Raw genomic sequence first — 19,172 nt, 5'->3', positions numbered from 1 at the left:
TATGGGGAATCACCCAGCCACTCCCTATGGACCACTTCTAAGCCTCAAGGACAAAAGGCTATTTGCATATGACTGCCCAGACACTGTGGGCCCCATTTGATAGTTTTCCATTTACACATTTAAAAATCATAAATTATTCCCTACTCCATATGTCTAATTTTTCACTAAAAAATGATGTACACAACCAAGTAAGATAAATAGAACCAGTGGATCATAACATGAAAGGTTACATGAAAGAATTTGCTCAAAGCACCTTTGAGTTATGTATATTCATGTCAAGAAGTCCATTTCATAAATCATGGGGGGTGTCCATCACACCTTTCCCCTGAAAGTCCTACCAGAGGGTCGGACAGTGTCTAATGCAAAGGCAGTGTATCCAGAAGTTCACCTGGGCTTTGGCTGCCCAACCATACAGTGCCACCAAACCTTGTGCTGTCAGTCTTGGCAGTTCTTCGAAAGTTGTGGGTTCCTGTCCCCCGATGATCCAAAACATGTGGGGGTATAGCAGTGCCCCCCAAATGTAGATAGCAACATCCCTCCATATGCACGTCTTTGTATTTAGTCACCATTGCTGTGAAGCAGCATGTGTCCGTTTCCCTTTCCACACAGGTTAGTTGTGCCTCTGCTGCTACACCCAGCTCTAAGCCCATGCACTGTCATTAACTTAGAAGCTGCACGATCCTGGGATCCTTTTATTCTTGTCCCCAGCAGGCACAAAAACTTTTCCAAAATCTTAAGCATGTTACATTCTCTCACCCCGTGGTCACCAATCAGTAGATCGTGATCTACCAGTAGATCTCAGGGGTTCTAAGAGTAGCTCTTGAGCCCTCTCTGAACTGCACGCCTGTGCAGTACATTTACATTAGATTTCCTCATTTGAGGAGCAGCTACTCACCAACCAACAACATAGGTGAGTAGCTGCAAGGAATGGTGGGAGCTGGGAAGTCGGGAAGGCTGAAACACCCCAGCCAGCTGACTGTGGCTTTCAGCTGAAAGAGGCTGCCCCGCGCTCCAGCTGATCAGGCGGCTTCTCCTCTGCGCCTCTCCATGTGGAGCTTGGTGCACCCTGGCTGAGCACCATGGCCAGCTGGCTGGGCAGCCACTTCTCTTCCCTCCAGCCCAGCTGCCCTGCGCTCAGCCCAAGGAGGCTGCGTCTAGCTCCAGCTGTGCTGGAGCAAGCTTCCCGGGCTGAGCGCAGGGCAGCCGGGAGGGAGCGAAGAGAAGCGGCTGCCCGGCCAGCTGGCCATGGTGCTCAGCCAGGGTGCACCACGCTCCACGTGGGCAGGCGCAGAAGGGAAGCTGCCCGATCAGCTGGAGCGGGGTTCAGTCTCCTCCGGGCTGAAGGCCACAGCCAGCTGGCGAGGCAGCTTCTCCTCTGCGCTAGCCCACATGGAGCTTGGTGCACCCTGGCTGAGTGCTATGCCCAGCTGGCCGGGAAGCCGCTTCTCTTCGCTCCCGCCTGGCTGCCCTGCGCTCAGCCCGGGAAGCTTGCTCCAGCACTCTACCGCTTCCCCCATCTTTAGCTGTATTAAACGTCCAAATCCTGGCCAATGGCAGCTGAGGAGAACGGAGTAGGCCACTCTGGGGGCCATGGCCACCCTTCAGACTGCTTCTATGACCCCATCTGACAGGGTTACTCACTTCATTGGGTAGGCTTTGCTGTCCCCATGGATGCATTGCATATGAACTAGGTGGGCCCCCCGGCCTCTCATCAGGTACCAACCCTGCCCTGATTAGAGTCTGGCTACATCCCGTATCTACAAGGACATCTACTGGGTTGCCTTCTACCCTTATCTGCGTGATAATCTTGGTGGAGGTCTCACACTTGGGCTCGGAGGTCGGCAGCCAATACTCTTCTTTACGAGCAGTCCATGAAAGGACAGTCTCTTTTAAAATGTCCCTCCTGTCCACACTCATAGCACGCCCCCCGGTGCGTCACCTTCTTCCGTGTGTGGGTGTAACCCGGTGCCCTGGTGGTCACCCCGAGTTCGGGTGACCCTCGTCCTAACCAGCTGATCGGACTCCTGGCCCTCTGTCCAATCGTAGTTCCCGCCCGACCGTGTGGGATGTCAGAGCCCGCACTGGCTCGCAGATGCCGGGAAGGGGGCTCGGGCCCTCCCTCACTCCGAGCCCCGACCCAGGGCCCTAAGACGGGGACGCTAGTCCCTAGTCAGTGGAGGGGGTTACGTTCCCCCCAAACCCTCCACTCGCGGGGTCCACGGCCCCGCCCTGGGTCACTTCTTCCCGGCCGGTTGTTCAGCACGTTCCCCCCAGCAAGGGGACAGACTCACCCGGAGCCCCTGTCTCGGGTGGGGCTTCAGCCGCCGCGGGTAACGCGTCTCCTCCCCGGGGCCTCCCAACGAGCCCGGTTCCTCTGTCCTGCCTCCGGTGCTCTCTCCCTCCTGTCCATGGCCAGGCGCCTTTTGAACGGCCCGCTCCCCTACGGACGCCGGGGCCGGCGTGGTCCCGTGACTCCAGGCCCCGCCCCTCCCCGCGCTCTCCCCGTCGCCTCCTGTGACGTCATCGCCCGGCGCCGGGGAAAGCGGCGGGCCGACGGCCGTCTCGGCCGGGGATCCTGTTCCCGGGTTCCCCGTCTCAGTGCGGGGTGGCGCGGACCATGTGCCTGCCCCGTCACATCCCTCCCCCCTTAGGCTCCTGTCTACCCCCGTGTGACGGCGCGTTGGGGGTTCCCCGTCTCCTGCACCCCGAAATGGCACAAACAGACTGTACCAGCCAGTGGAATTGAGGGTGGTTTATTGCTCCTCCAGCACAGCGCAGCACAGATGTAATCTGGTTACAGGAACTGGGCTAGGATGCCTCAGGCCCCCTTGAGATGGGGGAGACTGGGCCCCTAAACTCCAGCTCCTCTCCCTAGGCTGTCTCATCCATCCTCACAGACAGCCACCAACCAACTCACTAACTTCCAGCCCTGCCCCCCAGCCAAGGCAGCATTCCACCTTCCTTTGTTCCTCTCCATGGGGGGTGTCTGGCCACTGGTTTGCATAGTGACTCATCCTGTTTTGCTGGGTCGTGGTACCCACGGCAGCCAGTGGGGGTTACCCCAGAGCCAGCAGCATAGAAACCAGCCAGGTACCCCCACTACGTCACAGTTCTCCCCCCTCCGAGAGCGAACTGAGCAGGGTCACTCCGCTCGTGACCTAGGGAAGTTCAGGTCCTCTGCGTGGGAACCCGCCCTGGGGACATGGGTGCTCCCCTTGACTCGGGCCGGCCGTGGCGAGGCCCCACATGAATTGGCTTCCCTCTGTCCACTCGCCGCCCCGCTCCAGGGTGATTGGCACAGGCCTGTCCTCGGGGGTCACACCCACCCTTCCACTGGCCTTGATCTCTGGCCAGGGTCTCTCGGGCCGGGGCCATGAGCCCAGTGAGCCTTCTCTGGACAGCCAGGGCGGCTTCCACCCCCGATGCTCCATCCAGGGAGGACTTCCCCTCCCATAACTCTCTCAGCAAGCCCAGAGGGTCCTCTATCTGGGGTAGAGACCCCCAAGCCGCTTTCCTCCTGTCTTGGGCCTTCCCGCCCCTCTGGCAGGAGTCACAGGACCGGCAGTACCGCTGCACGGCTGTAAAGATTCCCGGCCAATAGAAGTGCTGGAGCAGCTTCAGCCGGGTGCTCCGGATCCCCCGGTGGCCCCCAACGGGGACATCGTGGGCCAAATACAGCAGCTTGAGGCGATACTTTCGGGGTACGACCAGCTGCCGCTGGACCCCCCATGCCCTCGCCTTCCTGGGGGGGAGCCACTCACGGAACAGGAGCCCACGCTCCCGCAGGAATCTCTCCTGGCCACCTCTCCCCCGGGGCTGAGCTGCACGGAGGCCAGCCTGGTCCCTCAGCCTCTGCAAGGAGGGGTCTGCCTGCACCTCAGCCTGGAATTCAGCTGCTGAGGCAGGGATCGGGACCTGTCCCCCACCTCTGCCTAGGTCCGGAGTCCCAGCCTGGCTGGACCCCGTGTCCACTGGGATGGGACCCTGAGGATGCTGCCAGGAGTCCTTCCCTGGACCCACGTTGTCAGCCCCCCGCTGGCTCTGGCTCCGGGTAGTGACTAGAGCCCGCTGGGATTCATGGGGCCACTCCTCTAGGTCATTCCCCATCAGCACCTCGGTGGGCAAGTGCGGGTGCACCCCCACTTCCTTGAGGCCCTCCTTGGCCCCCCATTTCAGATGCACCCTGGCTACAGGCACCTTAAACGGGGACCCGTCTATGCCCTTCAGGGTCAGCTGCGCGTGGGGTAGTATCCGCTCCTGGGCCACTATGTCGGATCGGGCCAGAGTCACCTCCGCCCCCGTGTCCCAGAAGCCCGTCACCTTCCTACCATCCACCTCCAGGGGTATGAGGCACTCGCTCCGCAGGGGCCGTCCTGCCCCCACCCGGTACATGGAGAAATCTGCCTCCTGAGAATCAGACCTCCCAGGGGAGGTGCACTGAGCATCCTTCCCCTCTCTCTGAGCTGAGGTTTGCCTGCCAGCCCCTGCCTCTGGGGCAGCCTGCCCTTCCTCCCGCCCCAGCCAGTTAACCCTGGAAAGTCCCCGGTCCCGGGACCTGGTGCACTGAGCCCTCTTGTGGCCTTTTTGCCCACAGCGATGGCAAGTTAGGCTTTGGGCTGTCTCTGTCCAGGCCCTGGCTGGTTCTCCGGGGCGCAGACGACCTGTTCCTTGGTCTCGCCCCGTAGTTGACTCCCTCCGTCGCTCAGCCGAGATCCGGTCTCTGTGCGGTTCCCTCTCTCTCCGGGACTCCCGTTCACACCCGGACCGGCTCTCCGTGAACTCATCCGCCAGTCTCCCGGCCTCCTGGGGGTTCTCTGGTCTCCGGTCCTTGAGCCACAGCCTCAGTTTGGGTGGGCACGCTTCATAGAACTGCTCCATCATGACCAGCTTGAGCAGCTCCTCTGCGGTCTGGGCTCCGACTCCAGACACCCACTTGCGGCAGTATTGTGCCAGGCGGGAGGCCAGGTCCACATAGGTCTCCCGTGGCCCTTTCTGTACCCCCCGGAACTTCTTCCTGTACATCTCGGGGGTCAGCCCGAACTTGTGCAGCAGGGCCTCCTTGACTCGGTTGTAATCCCCTGGCTGTAGGTCCTCCAGCTGACTGAGCACTCCGGCCGCCTCCTGGCTCAGTGCGGGGATGAGCTCCTGCAGCCAGTCAGCTGGGGGAACCCGTTGCAGTCCACAGGCCCTCTCAAAGGAGCTGAGGAACCCGTCTATGTCGCCCATGTCCTTCAATTGGGCCACCACGAGCCTCTCCAAGCGCCTGGCAGTCCTGGGACCCTGGGGCCCATCCGCACTTGGCGCAGCCGGAGCCCCGCCGGTTCTCCGCTCTGCCATGGCCAGCTCATGCTGCCGCTGCCTCTCTCGGTCCTGGCGCTCCTTCTCTCGGTCCTGGCGCTCCTTCTCTCGGTCCTCTACTTCCAATTCCCTGATCCGCAGCTGGATCTCCAGCCGCCGCAGCTCCGCTGGGCTGGCCCCTGCCCTAGATGGGCTACGGCTTGCAGGCCTCCCGGGAGACGCTGTCTCATCTCTCCGTTGGGTTCCAGCGCTCCTCCCCCTCTCTGAGCCTGACACACTCTCAGGGGGGGTCTGGCTGCTTCCCCTGGGGACAAGATCCTGGCCCTGTGGCTGGTCGTTCTCTTCTAGCTGAGCAATCAGCTGGGCCTTGGTTGCTTTCCGCACAGGCAAGCCCCTCTCTCTGCACAGCCCCACCAGCTCTGCCTTCAAGAGTCGGGCGTAGGCCATCTGCCCGCTGGGCCCCTCGGTGCAGACTCACCAGTCTAGTGCTGCAGCGCCCCACGATTCCCAGGCACCGCTTCGCTCTGTCTCCAGCACACCTGGCTCCAGGGCTCTTGCTTCTACTGCGCCTTGTCGCTTGCCGCTGGAAGCTTCATCCACGGGGTGCAGTGCATCCCACCCCTGACACCAGTGTGACGGCGCGTTGGGGGTTCCCCGTCTCCTGCACCCCGAAATGGCACAAACAGACTGTACCAGCCAGTGGAATTGAGGGTGGTTTATTGCTCCTCCAGCACAGCGCAGCACAGATGTAATCTGGTTACAGGAACTGGGCTAGGATGCCTCAGGCCCCCTTGAGATGGGGGAGACTGGGCCCCTAAACTCCAGCTCCTCTCCCTAGGCTGTCTCATCCATCCTCACAGACAGCCACCAACCAACTCACTAACTTCCAGCCCTGCCCCCCAGCCAAGGCAGCATTCCACCTTCCTTTGTTCCTCTCCATGGGGGGTGTCTGGCCACTGGTTTGCATAGTGACTCATCCTGTTTTGCTGGGTCGTGGTACCCACGGCAGCCAGTGGGGGTTACCCCAGAGCCAGCAGCATAGAAACCAGCCAGGTACCCCCACTGTCCCCCGCCTCTCCCCCGGTCCCCCTTTCTGGTACCCGCGACAAACAGTCAGCATTCCCGTTTGCAGTACCTGACCTATGTTTTACTTCAAATTTGTAGGGTTGCAGGCTCAGGTACCATCTCATTATACGGGGGTTCGTATCCTTCATCCCCTGGATCCATCGGAGGGGGGCGTGGTCCGTTACCAGCGTGAACTCGGAACCTAAAAGGAAATATCGTAAAGAGTCAACGGCCCATTTAAGGGCCAAGGCTTCCTTTTCAATAGTAGCGTAGGCTTTTTCCCGTGGGAACAATTTGCGACTCAAGTACAACACGGGGTGTTCGGCCCCTTCCTCTTCCTGGGCGAGTACTGCTCCCAGTCCGAGGTCCGACGCGTCCGTCTGTAAGATAAATGGCTTATTAAAATCGGGTTGAATTAACACTGGGGCATGAGTGAGCTCATATTTCAGTCTTTCGAAGGCGTTGTTGCATTGCTCCGTCCATTTCACATTTTGGGGCTGCTCCTTCCGGGTGAGGTCCATTAGGGGTGCGGCTACCGTCGCAAAGTTATCTACGAACCGTCGGTAATATCCGGCTAGCCCGAGGAACTGGCGGACCTGTTTCTTTGTGGTGGGGCTGGGTAATCCCGAACTGCCTGGATTTTGCTCAGCAGGGGTTTAAGCCTGCCTTGCCCCACTGTATATCCTAGATAAGAGACCTCTCGTTCCCCAAAATGACACTTTTTTGGGTTAGCCGTCAGGTTTGCCCGTCTGAGTGTCTCTAGAACGGCCGCGATGTGCTCGAGGTGTTGTTCCCAGGACCTGCTGAAAATGACAATATCGTCTATGTAGGCGGCGGCGTATTCGTGGTGGTCCCGCAACAGGTGGTCCATTAGTCTCTGGAAGGTAGCGGCCGCTCCATGTAAGCCGAATGGCATGTTTAAGAATTGGTATAGTCCGAAGGGCGTAGCGAACGCCGTTTTCTTCTGAGCTTCGGGGGACAGGGGTATCTGCCAGTATCCCTTTGTTAAGTCTATTGTTGACAAGTACTGGGCCTTCCCCACCCGGTTAAGTAATTCGTCTACGCGCGGCATGGGGTACGCGTCGAATCGTGATATGGCGTTTACCTTTCGAAAATCTATACAAAATCTAGTGGTCCCGTCTGGTTTTGGGACCAACACTATGGGGCTCCGCCACTCACTGCGTGATTCCTGAATCACCCCCCATTCTAGCATCTTCTGCAGTTCCTTCTTCACTGTATCCCACATTTTCCGGGGTACGGGCCGCAAGTGGTCTCGAACTATCTTGCCTGGCTCAGTTGCTATCTCATGGTAGACTTCCTGTGTCTGCCCCGGTCGGCTGGTCAAGGTCTCTTGGAACTGCCGCAGGACTGCCCTCACTTGGTCTTGTTGGGTGGGTGACAGACCCTCCCCAGTTTGGGCCTGGCCGACCGCTACCTCCGGTTCACCCCAGGGCCCGAACTCGATATCTAGGGGTCGCGGGTCTATTAGGAGCGCTTCCCGCGGGTTCCACCTTTTTAGTAAATTTATATGATAGACTTGTGTCTCCTTTCGGTTGCTGTTAATCAATACCTCGTAATCTACGGGCCCAACTTGTCGCACTACCTTAAAGGGCCCTTGCCATTTGGCCATTAGCTTGGAGTCTCCCTTCGGGAGTAGGAGGAGGACTAGGTCACCCGGTGCGAACGCCCTTACCTGGGCCCTTCGGTTATAGTGGGCCTGCTGTTTCTCTTGGGCTTTCCTCAGGTTCTCCTGGGCCCATTCTGCCAACCTGCGGAGGTTCCCTTTTAACTTGCCCACGTACTGGGCTACTCCCAGGGCCGGCGTTCTCTGTTCCTCCCATCCCTCCTTTATCAGGTCTAGGATCCCTCGGGGTTGTCTCCCGTACAGCAACTCAAATGGCGAGAAGCCTAGCGATGCCTGGGGGACTTCACGTACCGCGAACATCAGAGCGGGTAGTAGTTGGTCCCAGTCCCGCGGATCCTCCTTGACAAATTTTCGTAACATCTCTTTCAGGGTACGATTGAATCTTTCCACAAGGCCGTCTGTCTGAGGGTGGTATACCGACGTCCGTAGTTTTCGTACCTGTAAAACCTTGCATAACTCTGTCATTATTCGGGACGTTAGATTCGTCCCCTGGTCTGTCAATAGTTCCTTTGGTAGGCCTACCCGCGAGAATAGTCTCATTAGCTCTTCAGCTATCGCCCCCGCGGTTGCTCGTCTCAAGGGGACGGCTTCGGGGAATCGCGTGGCGTAGTCTATAATGACGAGGATGTAGACGTAGCCCCTGCTGGACTTTTCTAGTGGCCCCACCAGGTCTAGTGCAATACGCTCGAAAGGCGTCCCTACGATGGTTAAAGGTATAAGAGGTGCCGGGGGCACCCTTGTAGGTGACGTCTTTTGGCACTGGGGGCATGAGGCGCAATAATTTTTTATGTCCTGATATACCCCAGGCCAGTAGAACCTCTGGAGCACCCGGTGCTGTGTTTTTTCTGTCCCTAGGTGTCCAGCCCAGGTGTGATCGTGGGCAAGCTCTAGCACCCCCCCCCCCCCCGGTAGGGCTTTGGCACGAGCAACTGGTGCTTCTCCTCCGTCCCCCCTTCTTGTGGCGTGACCCGGAACAAGCGATCCTGATGCACCTCGAACCGAGGACCCTGTCCCCCTCTTCCGGTGTCTCTGGCTTCTCCTACCTGAGCCCATGCGTGTTGTAAGATCGGGTCCTCTCTCTGGAGTGCGAGGAAATCACCTTCGTCCAGGTCCAGGTGGGGCATTGGTGTCTCTGTCCCGTTCGTCCCCTCCTCTCCGGCGGCTGGGTCGTCTACTTCCTCCCCGTGAGCTGCAAACCTGGGGTTTTTGTCCCTTTCCCCCCTTTTACTCCGTTGTCCCAACCCCCAATTACTTAGTAGGTACCCCAGTCCGGGCCAGTCCCGGCCTAGCAGCGCGGGGTATGCTAGATTGGGGCCCACTGCAACTATACATGAGTCCCTTATCCTCCCATCGTCAATCTCCACCCTTGTCGTCGCATAGGGGTGGATATCCCCATGTACACATTTCATGTATACTCTCGGCCCCCGGGGCACTTGGGACCCCAGGATGTTGGCCCGGATTATCGTTTGCCCACACCCGGAGTCTAGCACCGCCTTCACCCGGCGTCCATTAACCCTTATCTCGTGCAACATTTGCCTCCGCCCCTGTTCGCCCCGGGTTACCTTTCGCGTGGGGCCTTGCCCGAAGGTGCAATCCATCATGGGACAGTCTTTCTTAAAGTGCCCCTCCTGTCCGCACTGGTAGCAGGCTCCTTTGGTTCCTCCTTCGGGTTGTGGGTTCCTCTCCGTCCCTGGGGTTGGCCCTCCGGCATCTGGGGTTCGTCCCTCCGGGTGGTCCCACCGGGGTGCCAGTCCTCGTCCCATGGTTGGGCCTGCCGGCGTTCTGGGGCCGTGTGTTTTTGTGCCACTTCTCGCTGGGGCAAGGCCTCCTAAATGTGGTTCTCGTGGCCCGGTGCGGGGGCGCGGCGCTTCTGTTCCTTCGGCGGCAAGGAAGCGTTCCATCAAGGTGATGGCTTCCTCGAGAGTCTCTGGGAGGTGTCGTCTCACCCAACGCTGCCCCTCGGCTGGGAGGATCTTCACATACTGTTCTAAGATCACCGCCTCGGCCACTTGCGTTCCGGACTTATTTTCGGGTTCCAGCCAGCGCATCCCCGCTTCCCGTACCCCCTGGGCCGTACCGGGCTTCGCGGAACTTTTGCCGGTGGAATTCCGGGGAGATCCCTAGTTGATCTAGGATGGCCTCCTTTACCTTATAGTAGCATAACGCGTTTCTTGCGGACATTCCTCGGTAAGCCAGTTGGGCCGCCCCTGACAAGTAGGGAGCTAGGAGTGTTGCCCATTGGTCCTGTGGCCATTTCGCCGCCAACGCCACCCGTTCGAAGGTTACCAGGAAGGCCTCTGGGTCGTCTTCAGGGCCCAACTTCGTCAGCCTGATGGGGAGTTGGCGGCCCACCACGTCTTCGTCGTTTCCCGCCGGTGTCGCGACCCCACCGGCCATGCTGGTTCCAGCTTGATGCTCCTGGAGCTTATCCAGGACCTGTTGCAGCGCCTGCGACTGCTGCTGCTGCCACTGTTTCTGGTTATCTATTAGCCAGTCCACTACTTTGTTCAGCTCCATTATCCCTGGGGAAATTAGCTTGTTACAACCAGAGGAGGGACCCTGCCCCTGGGAAGACCGACCTGTTTTGCTCCCTTAACTCTAGCCCCCCCCCCCCTTTTTTTTTTTTTTTTGAGTGTGTGTATATGTGCCCCCTTAAACGGGGCTCAGGTCATGCCCACGTTCTCCACCACGTGTAACCCGGTGCCCTGGTGGTCACCCCGAGTTCGGGTGACCCTCGTCCTAACCAGCTGATCGGACTCCTGGCCCTCTGTCCGATCGTAGTTCCCGCCCGACCGTGTGGGATGTCAGAGCCCGCACTGGCTCGCAGACGCCGGGAAGGGGGCTCGGGCCCTCCCTCACTCCGAGCCCCGACCCAGGGCCCTAAGACGGGGACGCTAGTCCCTAGTCAGTGGAGGGGGTTACGTTCCCCCCAAACCCTCCACTCGCGGGGTCCACGGCCCCGCCCTGGGTCACTTCTTCCCGGCCGGTTGTTCGGCACGTTCCCCCCAGCAAGGGGACAGACTCACCCGGAGCCCCTGTCTCGGGTGGGGCTTCAGCCGCCGCGGGTAACGCGTCTCCTCCCCGGGGCCTCCCAACGAGCCCGGTTCCTCTGTCCTGCCTCCGGTGCTCTCTCCCTCCTGTCCATGGCCAGGCGCCTTTTGAACGGCCCGCTCCCCTACGGACGCCGGGGCCGGCGTGGTCCCGTGACTCCAGGCCCCGCCCCTCCCCGCGCTCTCCCCGTCGCCTCCTGTGACGTCATCGCCCGGCGCCGGGGAAAGCGGCGGGCCGACGGCCGTCTCGGCCGGGGATCCTGTTCCCGGGTTCCCTGTCTCAGTGCGGGGCGGCGCGGACCATGTGCCTGCCCCGTCACAGTGGGGTATTCTCTCCTTGTCCAATCCGGTTTGTCCCCTCTGCCGCCATTCTCCGGACTGACTCCTCCACCTTCTTGGGTGTGATGGGTCCTATGCTGAAATGGCCACGTCCTCATCCCAAATGGGCTTGTCTGATCAGGCCCTTTTGATCTTCAGACCCTGTTGGTCTTCTCATCTCTCCACTCTCCACTGCCATGTAATTCTCCATCAGGGAGACTGCTTCTCCCAGTGTTGAAGGTTGGTGTCGTCACACCCAGATACCACTCTCATCAGGTAGGATCTGGAGAAACTGGTCTAACACTATCAATTCCGCTATCTGCTTACTGGACTTTTTCTCTGGTTCCAACCAACACCAGGCCACATCCCGCAGGCACTGCACGGGGTCACTCCCCGGAGCGGTACCGTTCTGCCCTAAATCTCCGGCGGTAATTCTCTGGGGTCACTCTCGTCTGGTCTAATATGGCCTCTTTAACCTGATGGTAATGGAGGGCATTCCATGCAGACAGACTCCTATACGCGATTTGTGCTGACCCCGTCAGTTAGGGTGCTAGGAGAATGGCCCAATGATCTTCAGGCCAGCGAGCCACGGCCACCATCCTCTTGAAAATAACTAGGAAGGCTTCTGCGTCGTCCCCTGAGCCCATCTTGGTTAACTGTAAGGGCAATATCAGGCCACCCCTGGTCCTACTCCCTCCAAGGGGTTTCCCCTGGCTCCCGCCCCGGGGCTCAGGATCCCCTGCTGCACCTACCTTTCCTGTTGTCTTTGCTGGAGCTCCACCATCTCTCAAAGTAATTGTTGCTGCTCTCTTTGTTGGTTGGTCATCTGCTGCAGTAACTGCATTTGCTGTTGTTGATGCTGGCTGTGAGTCTCGGCCAGCCATTCGAGTAATTTATTTGTCTCCATCAGGCTCTGGTCACACCTCTTTGCTGTCATTGAAAAAGACAACAAACAAACAAAAAACAAAGCGACAAAATAAAATCCAAAAAGGGTAGCCTCCACCACAACTCTTTATCTCTAGCTTAATTCTCTCTCTCTTTTTTTTTTTTCAATTTTATTCTATTATACTATATTAAACTGTGCCCACATTCTCCACCAGTGTGGCAGGGCAGGTTCTACCCAGACCCCCAGTCTGGCTCTTAATAGTTCCTGCGCTGCCTTTTAGTCTGGCTTTTTCCCTCTTCAAGGTTCAAATCTTTCTGGTCATTTAAAGTTCAAATTCATGCTCAGTTGCCTCGCTTCAGAACTGCCATTCGTCATGGCCTGAGGCTGTTACATTGGCCCGCTGGCTCCTTGGCGTTCCTCGCCGCTGTACCTGCTGTGGCGGGGGGAAAGGAGGATAAGAGTGCGACCAACTGCCCACGCCAAGATCCTCTCCCCCTCTCCCTCTGGGAGTCGGCCCTCTTTTAAATCCCCTACCACCAGGCCTTGGCTCAGCGCTCGGGGATGACATCACCCCTGCAACTCCCCCTCCTCACCTCCCTCCTTGCCTTTCTCCCCAGCATCCCGCTCCGCCGACTCGTGCAGCCGGATGCCTCCTGCTGTGACACATCCCTCCCCAGGGTCCTAAAGCGGCCCCATGTGGGGTCACTAACGCGCAAGCCCGCAGTGGCCGGAGGCTGTCGGGCGAATGCTTCTCCTGGTCTGAGCCCCAAGTGCAGGGGGGTGCGTCTTTCCGGGCGGAGGTAGGCGACCCCCTCTTACAGACCCAGTGACTGGATTTGTATTGTGGTTAAGCCCTAGAAACTCCTCTTGTTGGGTACTTTGCAAACAAAAAGAGTCAAACAACTGAGCAGAGGGCTTTCTGCATGGAACCACTATAGTTCAATAGTGAATGTACAGAACTGGCCATTAAGAGACCTGCGTTTCAGTTGTGGTTAATTGATGTGTGGTTTCACCGACTTACTCTGTGACTATAATCAGTCACAGTTTTTAGCTGAATTCATAAGGCAGTTTGTGGTGAACTATATGTTTGTACTGATAATAAAAGATACGTCTACACTTGCTCCCTAGTTCGAGCTAGGGATGCAAATGTAGGCGACCGAAATTGCTAATGAAGCGGGAATTTAAATACTCCACACTTCATTAACATGATCTCTCCGGCACGTTACTCCACTCAACAGCTGATTTGAACCAGGAAGCACGTGCTGGGACACGTTAGTTCGAACCAAACCCCTTGGTTCAAACTAATGTTTCTCCTCATTTTTTCAAACTAACGTTACTCCTCATTAGCTGGTGCAAGTGTATACGTACTGTGGCAGGGTTAGTCTCTCTCCTGAGTCCCCGACCACTGTTCTGTCCACTGTCCCAGACTTTGAGGGCTGCAGCAGCACCCTCGCCTGCAGTTTTTGACCCTGGGCCTTCCTGGCCCTTAGCATAAAGCATGTTGTATGGGGCTGAAGCCCTGGGCCAGTCACGGCTGACCAGAAAGCCCCCTTTTTTGCCCTGAAGGGTGGGGGTAAGGGAGCCCTCCAACACCTCCTGCTCAACTCCTCACCTCCCCCTGTAGCCTTTAGCAGGGATGGTGGTTCCTCCTGCTCCTCTACTCTGAGTCTCCTTTACACTGGGTTGTTTTCCTCCTCTCCATGCTCCTTCTCTCCCCCTTTTCCTCTCCCTCAGGGAGGGTTTGGTGGCAGCCCCAACCAGCTTCAGCTGGCCCTTAATTGATTTGAATCCACCCTTTCTCAGCTGCCCCTAATTAGCCAGGATTGTTGCTGTTCCCTCTGCTAGAGCAGCCTTTCTCCCCTTCCCCCAAGTCCTTTAACCTGCTCTGTCACAGTACCCAAAGTCATTAGTGATAATAAAGGCTATCACTTTTCTAACAGTAGTGTTAGAAGCCTTTTACAGCTGATGCCTGTAATTCTTTAAATACATATATTAGCATGAAAGTCTATGCACAATATCATGCGCCTGAAAATGAAATAAACATGTGTTTTCATCACTGGGAATAAAGTACAATTATATCAATGGTGGCATATGCTTTGGTAATCTAGTAATCTTAATTTGTACACGTTTAGAATATAAAAGCCAATTAGAAATTTAGAAAATGACTTGTTCGTGTATGATATATTGGAAGCCTATAAAGAGTTTATTATAAAGTGCACACAAATATCACGGTATAAGTGGATGTCTACCATTTTTCTTAGATGAAATAAACATAATAGGCTGATATACAAATTAAGTATGCAGTTGTATCCACCAGAACAATACACATAAATGAAATTTATACAATGCAAGACCATCTTTCAAATTTACTGCCATTTAACTAATTTCATTAGAACTGGAACCTGTGGCTAGACACTCCGGGTATGCCTACACTACAGCACTAATTCGAACTAACGCATCTAGACCTAAAAACTAGTTCGAATTAGCATTTTGCTAATTCGAACTAGCATGTCCACATTGAGTGGACCCTGAACCGGGGTTAAGGGTGGCCGGAAGCAATGCCGGCAGGGCATCAGATTAGGACTTAGAGCGTGGAGCTGCTGTCTCAGGCTAGCCGAGGGCTGTGCTTAAAGGGACCCGACCCCCACCCTGGACAGTTCTCAGGGGTTCCCTGCTCACTTGTCTAACTCGATGAGGGACAGCAAAGCAGTCCTGGCTTGGAGTGCCCTGAGAGCCCACACTCGGCACATCACAGCACTCGGCCATCAGCCCGGCTGCACTTGCCGCAGGATGCCATCCGGGGAGGGGTGTCAATCAGGGGACTGCAGGAGAGCTTCCACCCCGAGGAGCCCACAGAGCCAGCCCAGTCCTCCCCATCGGGGGCTCGTACACCATTACTCCCTCACCTCCTTCCACTTACCCCTCCCTAGCCCCCCTTCCTGATGTACAAAATAAAGGACACGTGTGGTCAAAAATAGAAACTCTCTTTATTTAACTAAACTCGGGAAGACTGGAAAAAGGAGGTGGGAGAGGGGAAGAGAGAGGGTGGGAGAGGGGAGGGCAACTAAAATGATCAGGGGTTTGGAACAGGTCCCATATGAAGAGAGGCTAAAGAGACTGGGACTTCTCAGCTTAGAAAAGAGGAGATGGAGGGGGGATATGATAGAGGTCTATAAAAGCACGAGTGGTGTGGAAAGGGTGCATAAAGAAAAGTTCTTCATTAGTTCCCATAATAGAAGGACTAGAGGACACCAAATGAAATGAATGGGTAGCAGGCTTCAAACTAATAACAGAAAGTTGTTCTTCACAAAGCAAAGAGTCAACCTGTTGAACTCCTTGCTGCAGGAGGCTGTGAAGGCTAGAACTAGAACAGAGTTTAAAGAGAAGTGAGATAAAGTCATGGAGGTTGGGTCCATGGAGTGCTATTAGCCAGGGGGTAGAAATGGTGTCCCTGGCCTCTGTTTGTGGACGGCTGGAGAAGGATGGCACGAGACAAATGGCTTGGTCATTGTCTTTGGTCCATCCCCTCCAGGGTCCCTAGTGTTGGCCGTTGTCGGCAGACAGGCTACTGGGCTAGATGGACCTTTAGTCTGACCCAGTACGGCCATTCTGAGCTCAGGGCTCAGGGTCGGGGGTCTTAGTGGACCCCCTTGATTTTCATGCACACCTGCTCCTGGGTGGCCACGCTGGCAGCTATCCTGCCCTAGACGGCCACTTTCCTGTGCCTAGTGCGGAGGTCGTGGATGAGGTCCACGATGTCTGCACTAGACCAGGCGGGCACCCGCCTCTTGCGGACCTGGGCAGGCTCCCGGGAACCGTCAGCCTGGTCCCGGGAAGAGGTGGAGGGCTGGGTGGCAGCAGGTGGCTGGCTTGAGCTGTGCCAGGTGCAGGGTCTGCTGGCTGGGTGCTGGCAGGCTTGCACCTGACACGGGCACCGTAGCCAGCCCGTGCCCCTTTAAGGGCTCCGGGGCTGGGAGGGGGGCAGACGAGTTTCCCTGGTGGTGCCCAGAGTGGCCACCAGGGCAAGCTGGGGAGTGCTAGCCTCCCACTACTTCGAATTAAGTGGCTACACAGCCCTTAATTCGAACTAGTTAATTCGAACTAGGCGTTAGTCCTCGTGGAATGAGGTTTACCAAGTTCGAATTAAGCGCTCTGCTAGTTTGAATTAAGTTCAAACTAGAGGTTCGCCTGTGTAGCGCCTATCAAAGTTAATTCAAACTAATGGCTGTTAGTTCGAATTAACTTTGTAGTGTAGACATACCCTCCTAGATTATCATAATTATAAATCAATAGTAGTTGTTTTATTATAGCACATAATATTATTCTAATCTGAAATGAAAAGTGTGACCTGACTGTAACGTGATGAGTGGTAAACATCAATTATGTGAGTGGGTTCAATTTTTAGAGGAGCTGACAGCAGTCACTGACATAAACTAAATTTGTGGTAACTCACCATCTTTGTGAATCAGGCCTGTGTGTAAAGTATTGTTTCATATATAAACTGCATACTCAATAAAGTTGCTCCCCTTTTGTTTAATAATCCATGTCAACAATCCAGTAGAGTACATTGCTTCACAGTAAGATCTGGTAAATGTTCTTTGATATGGTGGGAGTTAATTCATTTGAATAATGTAGAGAGCTATATGGTTTATCTGTAACTATTTGTTTGACTTCATTTACCTTTAAGTGCTTAGAGAGATTTCCCAAGTTGATAACTATGTGATCATGTTGTTTTTCCTAAAGATTTAATCATAGTAATTACTGTCAGTTGGTGTTCCTGCCTACAAAAAAACAGCATCATCCACCTGGTTGTGTTATGTATAAAATATATTAAAAAATTGTTTTAACTTCACACACTCACAGAAGACACAGACGTTCTCCTCTTTGAACATCACTCCAATTATAGTAACCTTTTGTTGTCTTTTGTATATTCTAGGATTTGATGTCTACATTCTTCCAGTTTGGGGCTTCTGTCCAGCAGGAAGCCATTGTCATGCTCAAAGTGATGCAGGATTATGACTGGCATGTCTTTTCCCTGGTGACCAGCACATTTCCTGGATATCGGGACTTTATAAGTTTCATCAAGACCACAGTGGAAAACAGTTTTGTGGGCTGGGACATGCAGAATGTGATCACACTAGATACTGCCATTGGGGATGCCAAAACCCAGATTCAGTTGAAGAAAATTCATTCATCTGTTATCCTGCTTTACTGTTCCAAGGATGAAGCTGTTTACATTTTGGATGAAGCCCGTTCCCTAGGCCTTACAGGTTATGATTTCTTCTGGATAGTCCCCAGCCTGGTTAGTGGCAACACAGAAATCACTCCCAAGGAATTTCCTTCGGGGCTAATTTCAGCATCCTATGATGAATGGGACTATAGTTTAGAATCTCGGGTGCGGGACGGTCTTGGGATTATCAGCACAGCTGCATCAGCCATGTTGGAAAAGTATTCCTTCATTCCAGAAGCAAAAACCAGCTGCTATGGACAACTGGAGAAGAATGAACGGCCATCTCACACACTATATAGGTAAGATGTTCTTCTTTTTTCCTATACTGTAACTGGTTTTGATGCCTTTTTTTCCTCCCAGACTAGTACCAACATATTTCCCTGTAACAAAATAATACTTTTCAGTAATTCCTTAAGCCTTTTTTTAAAAAAATATATGCTGTATTTATTGTTTATCAGAGATTTCTAGGGGAATCTGCTGAAATGTTTGGTATGTTGTTACCTGTACTTTTCTATGCATGGAAATGATGTCATCCTCCTTGAGGTACAAACTACCACCTCATTGGATCTGATACCTTCAGAAATTTGGTTTTAGCATAGTGGGTTGGTGGGACATTAAATATCCATTTTGTCTTTAATTATTTCCCAATATCATCATGTAAGGGTAAAATTATCAAAATTCTATGAAGGCCTTGACTTTTTGAGGAATCTAATCAGTTAATACTTTGCACATCTTTTTACTCTGTATTAAAATGGTAATGATGCAGGAAATTATAAAAGTCTAGGCTTATCTCAGTAACTAGTAACAGACAGGAACAGAAGTCTGTTACTATTGTAGTGTATTGCTACCTCTGCTTATAAGTATTTTACCTTGGAAAAAGCCTATGTAAAAAGTCATCAATATTAACATGGAAGTAGTAGCACAATATTAACTGGTGACTGTTTGTTTAGTTTCAATAAACACACATGATATCTATCCTCTCTAGTCTTCTGTTAGGGTACAGGTTGAATCTCTGAAATCCGGGACTTTCTGGTCCAGCAGGATGTTATTGGACCAAAGAGTCCTGGAGGTGGAAGTGGGAGCCAGCAGAGATAACGTGGGCTAGGGAGCCCCAGCTGGGCTAGCAGTGGCTGGACCAAGCTCCTGCCCTGGCAAAGGAACCCTTGGCATGATCTGGACCAAATGGCCGGAGTACATGTGGAGTATTGCATCCAGCTCTGGGCCCCCCACTACAGAAAGGATGTGGACGCATTGGAGAGGTCCAGAGAAGGGCAACCAAAATGATTAGGGGGCTGGAGCACATGACCTATGATGAGAGGCTGAGGCATTTGGGCTTAGTTAGTCTGCAGAAGCGACGAGTGAGGGGGGATTTGATAGTAGCCTTCAACTTCCTGAAGGGAGGGTTCCAAAGAGGATGGAGAAAGGCTGTTCTCAGTAGTGATGGATGGCAGAACAAGGAGCAATTGTCTCAAGTTGCAGTGGGTGAGGTCTAGGTTGGACATTAGGAAAAACTATTTCACCAGGAGGGTGGTGAATCACTGGAATGGGTTACCTAGGGAGGTGGTGCAATCTCCATCACTAGAGATTTTTAAGTCCTGGCTTGACAAAGTCCTGGCTGGGTTGATTTAGTTGGGATTGGTCCTGCTTTGGGCAGGGGGCTGAACTCGATGACCTCCTGAG

The 19,172-nt window shown here is 54.6% G+C and overlaps 1 protein-coding gene across 1 annotated transcript in view; it reads left to right on the top strand.

Annotated features, from left to right (window-relative positions):
* Window positions 1–19,172, top strand: part of GRIN2A (glutamate ionotropic receptor NMDA type subunit 2A) — a 511,029-nt gene that overhangs the window by 249,035 nt on the left and 242,822 nt on the right. The window contains exon 2 of the mRNA XM_075899286.2: window positions 17,199–17,791. Within this exon, the coding sequence (XP_075755401.2) occupies window positions 17,199–17,791 (593 nt within the window). The remainder of the gene's footprint in view (window positions 1–17,198; window positions 17,792–19,172) is intronic.

The sequence above is a fragment of the Pelodiscus sinensis genome, chromosome 15, assembly GCF_052426305.1.
Source record: "Pelodiscus sinensis isolate ZL-2025 chromosome 15, ASM5242630v1, whole genome shotgun sequence".
Classification (NCBI taxonomy): Eukaryota; Metazoa; Chordata; order Testudines; family Trionychidae; genus Pelodiscus; species Pelodiscus sinensis.
This window is presented reverse-complemented; position numbering and strand designations above follow the sequence as displayed.